The sequence below is a fragment of the Delphinus delphis genome, chromosome 5 (assembly GCF_949987515.2).
Source record: "Delphinus delphis chromosome 5, mDelDel1.2, whole genome shotgun sequence".
NCBI classification, from domain to species: Eukaryota; Metazoa; Chordata; class Mammalia; order Artiodactyla; family Delphinidae; genus Delphinus; species Delphinus delphis.
Window position 1 is genome coordinate 35493969 of NC_082687.1, and position 15269 is coordinate 35509237.

Here is a 15269-nt window from a genome sequence, read left to right on the forward strand (position 1 = left end):
TTACGTGGGAGATGGGGATCTTCAAATGCAGCGCCATTCCTGTTTGCGGACGGGAAGCCGAGGGTCCGGGAGGTTTAGGAGAGACTGGACGCGGCAGTTGGCCCTGCCCGCGGGGTGACCGCCGCCGCGGACCCGCACGGGGCTCACACTTGCAGCCAGGCTTGACCGCCTTCCGACCCTGCAGGGTGCAGGAGTGTGCACGGATGGGGGTCATCCGCGAATTTAAGCTTTCGCTTAAGAGAGCCTTTTAAAACTTGCACAAGGGCAACACGCGGTCTAGTTGAAGTCACTTTCTATGCAGGACTTTGTACAAACGGGATAATGTCGCTTCTCATGGCTGTGATCGGACTGGCTGTCCTGCCTGAAATAAGGGGTCAGGTACCATCTGCTTTAGGAAGCCCCTTCTTGAGGGATGTGTCTCTTGTTAGGTCCAGTGACCTCTACCCATTCATCTAACTGTCCCATGTGTTTGACACCCACGTTCTTTGTAAAGTATCATGACAGAAAAATCACATCAAATGAAAAGAAACGGGATCTGTCCCTTGAGTGTTCAGAGCCCTGTCTTTAGGAGGTCTATGGTGTCCTGGGGTGGATGCTGTGCTGCACCACCTAGGTCCCCCCTTCAGGACTAAAGCAGGTCTTCAGCTACTGAATGTTGGCAAAAAGAGCCACTTTCCCATGGCATAAGTCCCTTTCCAGGGGGCAGCCTGAGTCCAGTGACTGGTTGATGCAGGAGTGCATCCCAGCCCCTCACCCCAATTTAGGATTCCTTTGATTGGCCGGCCTAGCTCTAGGCGCCCCCCTAGAGGTTGTGGGTGTGACTGCACCGCAGCCCAAGTTTCCCTTTGCCCAAACGTGCCGCCTTCTGTCAAGGAGTGTTAAGAGCATGCGCTATGGGGTCAGACCTACCAGGTTGTCACTCATTAGCAGTGTGCTCTTAGATAACTTATTTCTCAAAATTTTATCTAGTACTTCTGTAAAATGGGTATTATAATAATGTTTGTTATGACAATAAATGTGATTATGTATGCAAAGCCCTTTGCACAGTATCTGAAATACAGGAAGTGCTCAGTAATACTATGTTTGTTATTATCTGACTTAAAATCCTACCACAGTAGCGATATATATTTTTTATATCGGAGCAGATAGATGTATGTATGTGAAGGGGTCAAATTATTATTTTAAATCTTGGAGATTCAGAGCTGAAAGGAAATACAGAGATGGCTCCAAAATTACAGAAATAAGCTCAACTCACTTATTTCCTTACAATGAAGAAATGGGAGGTTCAGAGAACTGCAACAGTAGTGATAATTTATTGAGGGTCTTCTGTATGTCAAACCCACTAATATACACCATTTCTTTCAAACTCCACAATAACCTTGTAAGTGACATAGACACTACTGTTGCCATTTTAGAGAAGACAAAATGTCAGAGGTTAAGAAATGTGTTTAAAGTGGTGACAGCTAGCAACTGACAGAGGGGCATGCAAACTGACAGCCATCTGATTCCTATGCCCATGGGCTCTACAATACATCACACACTGCTTTTTTCCTTAGAGTCGTGAAGCCAGGGTTAAAATGCCAGAAACTTGATTCAAAGTGTGATTCAACTTTCCCATGTAGCCTCCTCTCCAAAATGAGACACGGCGGCCGTAAAAGCCAGTAGGACACAATTTGCTCAAGACCAAACTGAAACAAGAGGCAGGCTAATCCAGGGGTCCCCAACCCCCGGGCCAGTACTGGTCCGTGGCCTGTTAGGAACCGGGCTGCACAGCAGGAGGTGAGCAGCCCAGCAGCCAGCGTACAAATCTTCATCTGTATTTACAGCCACTCCCCATCGCTCACATTACCTCCTGAGCTCCTCCTCCTGTCAGATCAGCATCGGCATCAGATTGTCATAGAAGCGCGAACCCTACTGTGAACTGTGCATGCAAGGGATCTAGGTTGTGTGCTCCCTACGAGAATCCAATGCCTGATGATCTGAGGTGGAGCTGAGGGGGTGATGCTAGCGCTGGGGAGCAGCTGCAAATACAGATTATCATTAGCAGAGAGGTTTGACTGCACAGAGACCATAATAAATCAACTGCTTGCAGACTCACATCAAAACCTTATCAGCGAGTGGCAAGTGAAAACAAGCTCAGGGCTCCCACTGATTCTGCATTATTTTAAGTTGTATAATTATTTCATTATATATTTACAATGTAATAATAATAGAAATAAAGTGCACAATAAATGTAATGAGCTTCAATCATCCTGAAACCATCCCCCTACCCCCACCACCATTCTGTGGAAAAATTTTCTTCCACGAAACCGGTCCCTGGTGCCAAAAAGGTTGGGGACCGCTGGGCTAACCCATTACATCACTATGTAATATTATGCTACCCTGTCTCATAACTCATCAACAGCTGACATTATAAATACATGGGTCCTCATGCTGTCTATAAGGGATGATAATAAAAACCAGGAATCATATGCCAGAGTCCATAAGGGATGGGAGGGGAGCTGAAAGTATACACACCATTCACCTCAACCCCAGTCATCACTGCTTTCAGTCAAGAAGGTGTAGAGCCAAGCAAAGCAAGCAGCAGAGTTGCTTTACAATGCATTTTCATGGATATAACCTTGAACTCTGCTCACACCTGGTGGTTCCCTTGGCAGGATTTCTAAGACTTCTGACCTCTCTTTTTTGTACAATAATCTGAACAAGCCAGGAACATTTTTATAAGCCTAAACAAAACAAAACAAGATGTTTCAAATTGGAGAGACAAAGGCTGCCGGGGGCAAATTCTCTGAAATCATGGAGTTATGAATCTAGCTACTGACAAACCTTGGCAAACAGTTTTATGGTATAGCTATTAAAGCTTCAAAGAAAGAAAAGACAAAGAGGTATCTGACATGCTAAGTTTTTTAAGACTGTCACCCTAATAGATTATATTTTAAGAAAAGCTTTAAAGATTTTTAGATAAATCTTTAATTGACAGATTCATGGAGCGTTTCATGGAAAATTAGTGTTTGGAAGTGATCAGGAAACGTAATGACACACTTTTCTTGGTGCCACTGTCAGAAGCAGCTAGCATTGCTCCAAGTTCATTAGATCCTCAACATGTTTGTTGACAATGGATGTGCTTGGAGCCACACTAATGCAGAAATTCATGTTTTCATAAGGTGAACACAGGCTTTTTCTTTTTCTGATTCAAGTCTTCATATTTCCACTTACAACGGAAAATTCAACTAAGTTGGTAATAAATGTGGTTCTATGTTTAAATGTGAATACTCTATATTAACTAAACAAATTTTATCACAGGTATAATTCTTTCCTCTTGATTATTGACTGTTCTCGCAAGAGCTCATGCCTACCTTTTAAATTTCTGAGAAACAGCCACTATACCCCATCGCCCCCTTCCATCTCCTCCTCCTCCTGTCCCAGCACCTCAGCTGTCCACCCCACTCCCCCATGCCCATTTCCTCAATTCCTTTTATTTGGTATCAAAACCACAATTTATTTCTCAGTTGTTTTAAAGTAGGTATTTTTTCTTTGACTTTCTTTTTGGTCCAGTGCTATTTGTTTTATCTTTATCTTGTGTCCTGCCCATATTAGGGACAGAAGAATATAAAACTTTAAATTTCAGCAATCCTTGTGAGACTTTTTCCTTGATTATTAAGGTAGCTTCTTCTTGGAGAACAGTTTTCCATGACTTCAGTTGTTGAACTTAACAGACTTGCCTTGTAGGTTTCTTTGGCAACAAATTTTAAATATTGATTTATGAAGTTAGAAAATGCAAATTTTATAAAAGAATACAAAAAGTGAACAGGCAACTTTCTTAGTAGCAAACTAAATAGATAAAAATCAAGGACAATGTGAATCAAATAATATACAAACTTTTATTCAAAGTTAATTCAAGAAAGACATATTTTGGTCATTTTTAAAGTAAGATTAATTGAAGATCTCAGAAAAATTCTATCTGATCAACACAGATGGCTACTCACAGAAAGTTGTCTTTTCTGTTAATAGCAGCTAAATTTATACACACAGAAAAAATTCTTAAGACCATGCAAATTCAGTTGAATTCCATACATTCATTATATTCATCAAAAACCTGCAGTAATGTTCATGCCAAACTGTTAAGAAAAAAATTTGAAATACACACCAAAACATGACCAAGATTAAACCAAAGAAAATAATAAATAAGCATAATTTATATTTTATTTTAAAAAGTTTGGCATCACACATGTATTCAAGTGTGTTACACCAGTTCATTCCTCAGAAGTGGCATTTTAAAGTGTTAAGCATTGTTAAATATCAAAAAATACAACTCTGTTTTACAATGTAGTACTGGCATAATTCAAAGTACTGTGCCAATTATAAATAGTATAATCAAGTTTCAAACATCTTTTCAAACATATTTAAAGGAAAGCAAATAGACACACATTTATATGCACACAATTTATTATACTCATGTAATCAAACATATTTTATAAAAGCAAACAGTTTTATCCCTCAACTAGTTTGTATACTTACACAGTTTAATACCTGTTCAAAGATTTTCAGTTCCTGTGTATACAGATTTTCAGGAGAAGGAATAAAGATGAAACTTAATTTTACAAGAACACATATTTATCCCCCTTCACAAAATAATCTAGTCATTCAAGATTGGTAACTAGTCTTTGTGAAAGCAACTATTGTCCAAAGACTACAGAATAATACTGCAGTCCAAGTTTCTTATTAAAATTCAGTCAGCTGCTGCTCACTGCAGAAAAGCTTACACGGTGCATCTACCAAAAATAATCTTCAATATCTGAGGCCTATAAAGGCAGATGATCTTATCTTCTGCGGAGACTTAAAGTGCAGCTACAAGTGGAGAAGTGCTAGACTCTCAGTCACTTCAGAAGTACTTGTTGAAGTCTGCTTCTTCTCATGTGTAAATGTGCTGGAAATGTCCTTCAGGCTCATAATGGTTTATCAATAACTGTGACCCCTGAACAAAGAAACGAAGAAATAAAACAGAAGTCACAGGAAGCATTCTGTATCTCTGAGAAAATACTGAAGTTTTTATATTATTACTTAAGAGGGGCTGAACAGATCATGATGTTTCAAAATCTCTTTCTTAGAAACTTTAGTATTACTATCATTTTAATCTAAATGACAATGAAATCTTTGTTTAAAAATTAGGGACCAAAACTACATAAGACTATTTAATCCAGAGCTCGTCTTTTGCTCTTCACAGTTACAATTAAGGGAAAATAATTTTACTCAAGAAATACTAAGATCCACTTAATACTCAAAGGGGCACAAACAGACTTTTAAGAGTGATGAATATTTTCACTACCTTGATTGTGGTGGTTTTGTGGTTATATACATATGTCAAAACTAATAAAACTGTACACTTTAAATATATGCTATTTATTCTATGTCAGATATATCTCAATAAAGCCGTTTTAAAAAATTTCACGTAATTTTGAGGAATGCTATCCTGGGATCCTACTCTATATATCAATAGTTGTATTAGGTGTTGTTTTAGATGACAAGTAACAGTGATGGTTAATTAGTATAAATTTCTTTTTTCCCCACTATTAAATCTATATTAGAATGTTACTGAAACATTCTAATATTTAAAGCAATATAAATATCATCAGAATAAACTACATGCAACATATACTTTTAAAGACTCAGCATTATATTTATTAAAGAGTATTACCATTTCTCTTACGAAGAGAATGGACCAAACTGATATTTTATAATTTAATCAGTGCTGTGCTTAAGTAAGAAAATTACTCTGTAGCCTCACTGTAATAGTATCACATGGAGCCCTGCCAGGGGAGATGTTATAGGGCTCATATCTTTTGGATATTTGAGTAATTAAAGCCTTGCTACATTGTGAATTCCATGACACTGCATACAGATGTAGCCATATTAAATTTTATGATGCCACACTGGAAAGATTTGTAATTTTGAATACAAGTGACTACAGAATGACAAAAGGATACTAGTGCTTTATTTCAGAATATACATATCTGATATTAATTATTTTGAGAATAAGAAATAAGATATACTTTGAGAAAAGACTTCCTTCTTATACAGGAGAAAAACATTCTTTTTTTTTTTTTTGCAGTACGCGGGCCTCTCACTGTTGTGGCCTCTCCCGTTACGGAGCACAGGCTCCGGACGCGCAGGCTCAGTGGCCATGGCTCATGGGCCCAGCCGCTCTGCGGCATGTGGGATCTTCCCAGACCGGGGCACAAACCCGTGTCCCCTGCATCGGCAGGCGGACTCTCAACCACTGTGCCACCAGGGAAGCCCCGAGAAAAACATTCTTAATGTAAAAATCATAATGATGTAATCCTTTCGTATTATAATAGAAGACTATAAGAAAACTGAACAATTATTACCTGCATAACTTCTCCCTGTGCTCATACAAGATGACACAACTGTCCATTTATCAGTTGTTGGGTTATAATATTCTACTGATGCCAAGTTACAGGAACCATCATCCCCTCCAACTACATATAACAGACCGTTAACTGCACAAACTCCTTTAAAAAAATTACACAGAGAGAAAACAATTATTTTAAAAATTTGGATGAATATAAGTATCCCTGAACGTGTCTGGTGAGGTGATCCAGAGACACGTACTTCCTGGAAAGAGGCAAAGAGAGAAGATGGGGGAACCCGAAAAGAATTCCTTTATATCTGAGAATCTAATACTAACTGTAAGCTCCTACTCATATGTTACTTATGCAGTAGATGCTTTATATATGCATTATTTCATTTAACCTTCACAATAACCTTACTTTACAGGTTAGAAACTATTTTAATCCCCATTTTATTAAAAACAATAGAAAATTAAAAGTCAAAGAACTCTCCCAAAGTCAGCTTCTAAGGAAATCCTAAGGAAAAAGGAAAAATAAATATATATATTAGTAGAAAGTAAAAATGATTCTGAATTTTAATTATTATACTGACTGGTCAACTATTTTATCTCCTTTAAAAGGGAAAACAGTATTATTTATTTAATTATTATGAGAATAAAATATTTTTTGGATTTTTGCAAAATTCAAAACATCTAGAAAAGTATAAAGTCCACCACTAATCCTATACCGCTTAGAATCCTGATCATCGAAATTCTGGCTCTTTTCTACATGTATATACTCAGACACTCCTTTTTTTTTAACCCCAAAGTAGCTCATACTACACATGCTACTTTTTACTCACTCCCACCAAACAATATATACCTTGGACATTTCCCCAAGTTAATAAATACAGATCTACATAATTTTTAATGGCTGCATAGTATTCCATGTATGATAATACCATAATTTGTCTTTTACTGATGGATTTTAACTTATTTTCAGCTTTTTTGCTCTTATCAATAATGTTACAATGAACAAGGATCTCTTGCACATTTTGCATACTTCTGCAATAATTTTCTTAATATAAATGTTTACAAAGAAAACTGCTGAGTGAAAAGATAAACACATTTTAAAAGCTCTTTATTTCAATTTATTTTTTAAAAGCATATTTAATAATTTTAAACACGACTCAGAGCTTTTATGAACTGGTACTACAGGGCATCAAAACATCCAGAAGGGTGCTGCCCGCACACTGGTCTCTTTACAGACAGTTTTGCTAACACAATTAATAGGTGCTTGTAGATTTTTAACGTAACAAAATAATGAGCCCAAATCTCTACACAGCATTTAAAAGCAATAGTGTCTTCTGTGCAAATGGAGTGGATCCCCTTTACTCAAACTCTGTTGTGCTACTATGATAGTCTCTCGACAGGAAGCAAACTCATATCATTTTAAAGTAGTTCAAATACCTGAAAAGCAAGAGCAGGATGACAATAGCTCTACATACACAAAGTATCTCCTTATTCTTCTGGCTAGAAGAAATGGCTAATTTTGATTTGAAAACAATAAAACAAGGGTAGAGAAAAAATAAGACTAGAATAATCTTTAGGAAAATAATAACAAAAGTTCAAATTGCAAATAAATTTCCTAATCCAGGAAGCACATGCACGTATGCTTTTCTAACTTCATATGTGCTGGGCCCCAGATCTGTGGGTCTTACTATTAATAGTTCTGGACTATCCATAGCTAAGAGAGTTTTAGTACTTCACCAAGTACCAGTTGTACCAGTTGGATGAGGTAAAAGGTCAAGTAAATTAATTTTATATTTTGCTCTGTTGAGCAAGTTCTTGCAGTCCCATATACTTATCTCCCTTAGTGATCACATTTAAATTAAAGAGAAATTAAGAAGAACATTTCTGGGGGGATGGAGGGTGCATCTTGCACCATCATCCAGTGGTATACAGTGAGTTTGAGAATCATCAGGAACTTATTTTGGATTATGGGAACTGGCATGAAGACAATGGCATTTTTAAGAAAATGAGAATTTCCCAAAAAGACTACCCAGGTACCCTGAATCTATTTTCCATTCCTATTTCCCTTCTACAGATCTTCTTTTTAAGTAGGTAGTTCTGTACCTACTTAAAGAGATCTTGAAGACCTCAGCTTTCTTAAAATTATTGTTGTTGTTATTTTAGCTTTTCCATTTTCTAGAAACCCTGAACTGTATTAAAATGAGGTTGCTTCTTCAGGCTTCCCCTCCAGATTCAGATAAACAACTAGCTTTTTTATCTGGTATAAATATTTACTCAACTAGACTAAATTCCCTGAGAACTGGGCTTCAGAATGTGATACAGGTAGACACTCAAATATGTCTGTGGTAAGAATGAATGAATTCAAGTATCAAATAAAGAGGGTTCTTCCTCTAATTAAGTCTCTACATTCATCACCAAAAAGTAAACTTTGACAGATATTATAAGTTAACAGAAGGATCACATCAACCTGTTATGTCCAGACACTATACTAGGCATTCACTATATAGGATTATTACAAACGTTTCTGCCTTTAAAGAGCAAGTCTATTAGGGAACTCAGATCAGTAAAAGAACAATGGAAATACACAGTGATACTCTGAATACAATTCAGTATAAATTTTGTAATCATAAACTAGATAGATACCTGCATTTCTTCTACACATGTTCATATCTGCAACCTGTCTCCATGTGTTGGTGGCGGGATCATACACTTCAACACTTTTTCGTACTAAAGGGCCATCATGACCCCCGACAGCATACAATAAGTTGTTTAGCACACCAACACCTGTAAAACACAAAGAACCAAACAATAGTAGAGTAAAAGGGACAAGAAATTATAATATATTAGGGTTTCTTCAAATGACTTGTAAATAAAACTTCTGAAATGATTATTCATATTAAAAGTCAATATTAAAGCATACAGCCTAAGAAGTAGAAACAAATAGAATTACAAATGAGAATCTCAGAACTATTGTTCTAAAAAAGCATGTCAAATACAATAAAAATAATATGGAGGTGAAACACAGAGAGGGAAGTCCTTTACACGAATCTTTTGAAAACAACTTTCGTGATAAAAGCAAACCAATATTAGAGCATAAAATCTGTAAGCAATGGATATGGAGTTGATTATTAAGCAAGTTCTCCAATAAGCACTAGAAACAAAAACCTAAAAGTAATGCCAAGCAATATAAATAATTAAACAAAACAGAAGCCTTTAATATAACACTTTAGAAATTTTACAAAGTGAAATTTAAGTGCAGCTACCTACCAACTCTACCTGCATAATGCAAAAGACATTTTAAGTGTCACTAGAATCAGCATATATTTTCTGATAATATAAAGAGATGCCATCATTTCACTTGTTTAATTCTTTTCCATCATTTCCATGCTTCAATTACTAAATGAGGTTCTTATTCACCTGCTCCACTCCGTCTGGTACTCATTTCTGCTATATAGGTCCACTCGTTTGCTGTGGCGCTGTAGCATTCTACTGTGCTGAGACACTGACGTGAAGCTCCATCATAACCCCCGACAGCATAAAGCAGACCTAAACATGGAATCACAGAGAAAGCCAAATTCATAAAAAGCTATTTTTTCAAGTCAGGAAATAATATATTTTCCTCCTTGGTAGCAGAGTTTACCTTTAAAGTATTAGGAACTATTTAAAATCTTGCCTAATGGTGATAGGTGGACTTACCAAATCATATTATTAAGATCTGCGGAATATATATGATATTAATTTAACACTTTCACCAATAATCTGATAGAACAAGAAAGTACACTCAGTATACCTTTGGATAAACACTATTTGGTAAGTGAACATCCTGGAAAACCAAATTAAATATCAAAGTTATCTTAGTAAATTGAAAAAAAAGTTGAATCAAGAGTCAGTACCAGTATACAATGGAATATTATTTGGCAATAAAAAGAAGTACTGGTAAAATGCTATAGCATGAACAAACCTTGAACATTATGCCAAGTCAAAGAAGCCAGTCACAAAGGACCACATACTGCAATGTATGATTTCATTAATATGAAATGTCTGTAAGTGGAAAATTATAGAGAGACAGAAAAGTAGATAGTGTTTGCTGAGGGCTGGGAGGATGGGGATGATAGCCAAGGGGAGTAGGACTGCTTTGTGGGAGTAATAAAAATGTTCTAAAATGAATTGTTATGACAGATGCACACTGGATTTTATACTTTAAATGCATGAATTGTATGGTATGTGAATTCTATCTCAGTAAAGCTGGTAAAAGAAAAGTTGGTGCAGAGGATTATACCCACCATGGGGAGGGGGTGGGAACCCACAGATTCACCCAACCAAGTCAAAAAAAAATCATACTAATTAAACTCTTTTGGGGGACAAAGTAGGATATAAATAAATAACTGTGGCAACCCATCCCTTAAATGTTAAACAGCCCTTCTCCAGATGTAAAATTTCATATTCATGCCATCTGGTTTGTTCCCCAGATGACTGTATTAAAGTCAGTTAGTTATATTACACAGGTGACACAGAGAGAGGGAGAAGGAGGGGGACAGAGAGAGAGGGAGGGGGACCAGAGGGCAGGCGTGCCTTATTTTAAAAAGGGATAACTAGCATTTTCCAATAGCCACTATTTCCCTTTTAAATGGCCCTTTGGTTGCCCATTTAGAAAACCAGAGTCCGGGTTACAGGAAGAACCACTCACAACCACCGGGAAGCCGACCCACCTCCAACTACGGCAACACCCACGCTGCTCCTCCTCGTGTTCATGGGGGCCACGTGGAACCACTCGTTAGACTTGATGTTGTAAGCCTCCACCGAGGACAGCCCTGTAATAAAGCACAATGCACTGCACCTCAGGTTCCTTATATGTATTAGTAGGGGAAATACTTCAGCTGCATTAAAGTGGGCCAAAATCCAATTATGTGACGAAGAGGAAGAGCGAGCTCCTACGCAAGCTACTGACATTTACTGGCTTTTTAAACTTGGGAAGATGACTGACACTGAAGCATGAGAAAGAAAATTTACATACTGAGCACTCTTAACATCATTTAAAGGAATTCTGGATGGAAATTTTAAACTTATCTTCACAATACCTGTTAAAACATTCAAATGCCTCCTAATTTTGCTAGGCCTTGTTCCATAAATGTGATCGCTATGTTAATTCTAACTAATGAAGGAAAGATAAAAGAAAATTGCCTGTACTCCCGTCAAAGCCTCCTACGGCATATAACAGTCCGTTCAACACAGCAGCCCCCAGGGTGCTTCTCCGGTCTCGCATGTTAGCAACACTGGTCCACTGATCTTTCACGGGGTCATAGGAATCCACAGTGCGGACCCTTAAGGAGCCATTAAAGCCACCGACAGCAAAAACGAGTCCAGCCATGTAGACCATCCCTGAAAAAGAAATACAGCAGTTAATGATGCATGTGCAACCCAACTGCTACCAACATCTAAAGACTGCATTCCAAACAGTCTACAGCTGTTGTCAGAACAGAAGTCCCCCTCAGGAGAAGCCTGGCTGAATAGGTCCTAAGAAACGCTATTCATTAGCGAGAATATAGAATGAATAGACTGTGCTCCTTACTACTACTGAAAAATGCAATGGCATGGGCTGAGGTACTATTTTGACTCTTGGCTTCTTCAAAGACTTACTTACAGTCGTAAACAATGAGCCAATATTTTCCAACTACTTGAACCTGTACACATCTCCCATGGCTTTCAATTTTGGACCTTCTACTCAAAAATACCAGACCAAGTGCTCTTCAAAAGAATCAAGGGCATGAAAGATAAGGAAAGACTACGGAACTGTCACAGATCAGAAGAGACTAAGAAAACATGACAACTAAATGCAATATAACAAGGGAGGATCAAGATGGCAGAGTAGGAGGACATGGAGCTCACCTCACCCACAAACGCATCAAACATACATCTACATATGGAACAACTCTCACAGAAAACCAACTGGAAACTGGCAGAAGATCTCTTTTACAACCAAAGCTGCAAGAAAGATCTCCACGTAACCCAGCAGGATGGGAGGAAAAAGGCATTCAGAACAGGACTGGCACCCCTGGGAGGGATCTGTGAAGGAGGGAAGGTCCACACAGGCAGGACCTCGCCCTGGGGAGCCCCTCTGCCTGCTACGAAGTCTGCCAGGACAGACAGAGGGACTGGAGGTGTTACAGACCTGGGTTCTTGGACTCTTCAAGCAACAGAAATTGATAAGAGGCCAGATGAGGAATTCAGGCAAGGCTTTATTGGGACTTGTGCTTAGCACGAGGGAGCAAAAACAAGTAACAGGTTCCCTTTCTTGCTCCTGAGGAGAGGGGAGCTGTTTCCTTAAATGGGGTGAGAGTGGGGGCATATAGGTGGCTCGGGCTGGAGGCGTGGTTTAGGTGGTCTGCCCACTCCTTGGTGGTGGTGTGTGCAGGGATCATGCCCAGTACCCTGCTTTTGCTCCTAGCACTTCAGAAGTGGCAGCTGGGTTTTGGCCTTATTATTCATAATTACCCTGACTACACATGTGCACAGTTATTTTTAGTCCCTTAGAGTTTCTTTGTATTCTGTTGCTCAAGGAGATGTTTGTCCAGGTGCAAGCACTGCAGTAAAGGGTCCCAAGTCCCAGGTCCCAGCCTGTCTCAGAGGGGCCTGGTCTCTGCTCTCAAGGAGTGTGTGGGTGCTGGTTTACTAGCAATCAGAGCAGAGCTGACAGCTGTAACCTCACCACGCTTCCCAGTCTGAAATGCATGATGGGCAGGGATGCTAGTATGCACAGCGGCTAGATGCTGAGTCTTGGGCAGACGGGCCCAGGAAGAGGACTCTGTCTACCTGCATGGAGACAGCTTGGACGGCCTGGGGTATGGCCTTATCAAACCTCAGAGCCCACTGTCAGCATTCACACCATGGGGGAGGGTCCAGATCCAGTGGACATTGTTGGTGCACACACTGGGTCACACCACAGAAATGCATGTTTTGGGTGGGCAGCCCCTTGGGAGGAGTATACAGGGGTTCCTTTTCTGTCTGGAGCACTCTAGTTCTGCCCAGCCCACACTGAAGCTTGGAGCCAGATCTAGTGCAGATAGGTCCTGGGAGAGGCCTGCCACAGAGGCAGCCCAGGTCCCAGGTGGCAGCACAACCACCTTGACTCCTGCAGCCACAGCACCCCAGCCCCCAGCACCAGCCCACTCCACACCACACACCATAGCCTAGCACTAGATCTGGGACAAACACAGTGGAGAAAGGGACACGACCTTGGGCTGCTTCTGGGCAGAACTGCAGATGACTGCAGAGGCGGTGCATAGGTTCACTGTGACCACATGGGCCTCACTTGCTTCACTTCACCTCCTTTGCAACGGAGGCCTCACTTCACCTCCTTTGCAACAGAGCAAGGGCAATGGAGCCATATCAAATCTGAGACTCAGGGTTTCTACTCAAACAAATGGGGAGCAGACCTTGCCCCTGACAGGCTGTGACATCCACAGAGAAAAGAGGAGGCTGTGCCCAATATTCAGGGCAGGCTCTAGACACCACAACTCCAATCACGCCCCCTTATCAAGGGGATAATGGCCAGCACACTCTGAGGAAAGATATGGTTGGCATACAGCCCTTGCACCAAAAAATACTGGACTTACACAGTCTATACAGGGATGCTCCCACATAAAAACAGCCCTTTCAGACCACAATAGACAACTGTTTCTCCTAAATTCATAGAGACAGACGAAGTCAAGTAAAATAAGAAAGCAGGGGAACTACTCCCAATTAAAAGAACAAGAGAAATCCCCTGAAAGAACAAATAATGAAACAGACCTCTCCTATCTACCAGACTTATAGTTCAAAAAGGAGGTAATAAAGATGCTGAAGGGATTAAAGATTATTGATAGAAATGCAGATCACTATAACAAGGAACTAGAAACTATAAAATGAACCAGTCAAAACTAGACAACTCAACTGCAGAGATAAAAACAAATCCAGAGGCAATGAATTGTAGACTAAATAATGCAGAAGAACGAATAAGTGATCTGGAAGACAGAATGATGGAAATCATCCAATCAGAGCAGCAGACAGAAAGACAAATGAAAAAAACAAACAAACAAAAAAACCCCAAAGTAACATACAAGATCTATGGGATAACATAAAGCATACCTATGCAAAATAGGCGGGTTGCAGAAAGAGAAAAAGGGCTCAAAAATGTATTTGAAGAAATTATGTCTGAAAACCTCCCAAACTTAAGAAGGAAACATATCCAGGTAGAGGAAGCACAGAGGGTCCCAAACAAGATGAACCCAATCACACCCACACCAACACATTTCATAATTAAAATGGCAAAAGAGATACTAGGTCAAAAAACAAGCCTCAACAAATTTAAGAGGATAGAAATTATTTCAAGCATCCTTTCCTTCCACAACAGTATAAAACTAGAAATCAACCACAAAAAGAAAAATGGGAAAAAACTGAACACATGGAGACTAAACAACATGCTACTAAAAAACCAATGGTCACTGATGCAATCAAATAAGAAATCAGAAAATGCTTTGAGACAAATGACAATGAAAAACACAACCTTACAAAAACTATGGGATGCGGCAAAAGCAGTTCTAAGAGAGAAGGTCATAGCCACACAGGCCTTCCTCAAGAAAAAAACTCAAATAAACAACCTAACCTACCACCTAAAAGAATCAGAACAAGAACAAACAAAACCAAGGTCAGCAGAAGGAAAAATAATAAGGATAAAAGAGGAAATAAAGAAAATGAAGATCAAAAAAACAACAGGGAAGATCAATAAAACCAAGAGGTGGTTTTTAGAAAAGATAAACAAAACTGACAGACCTCTAGCTAGGCTCACCAAGAAGAAAAGAGAGCAGATCCAAATAAACAAAATAAGAAATGAAAGAGGAGAAATAACCACCAC

General features: G+C 39.2%; 1 protein-coding gene across 3 annotated transcripts in view; it reads right to left on the bottom strand.

Annotated features, from left to right (window-relative positions):
• Positions 1–3879: 3879 nt before the first annotated feature.
• The window catches only part of KLHL2 (kelch like family member 2), a 124571-nt gene continuing 113181 nt past the window's right edge, over positions 3880–15269 (bottom strand). For 2 of the 3 annotated variants that reach the window (XM_060012188.1, XM_060012189.1), the window contains exons 10-15: positions 11561–11758; positions 11089–11190; positions 9797–9925; positions 9023–9163; positions 6387–6530; positions 3880–4975 (exon numbers count right to left, since the gene is read on the bottom strand). In XM_060012188.1, the coding sequence (XP_059868171.1) occupies positions 4947–4975; positions 6387–6530; positions 9023–9163; positions 9797–9925; positions 11089–11190; positions 11561–11758 (743 nt within the window). In that variant the 3' untranslated portion in view covers positions 3880–4946. Of the gene's footprint in view, positions 4976–6386; positions 6531–6557; positions 6885–9022; positions 9164–9796; positions 9926–11088; positions 11191–11560; positions 11759–15269 lie in introns of those variants that run through there. The other variant, XM_060012190.1, reaches the window with a different exon arrangement.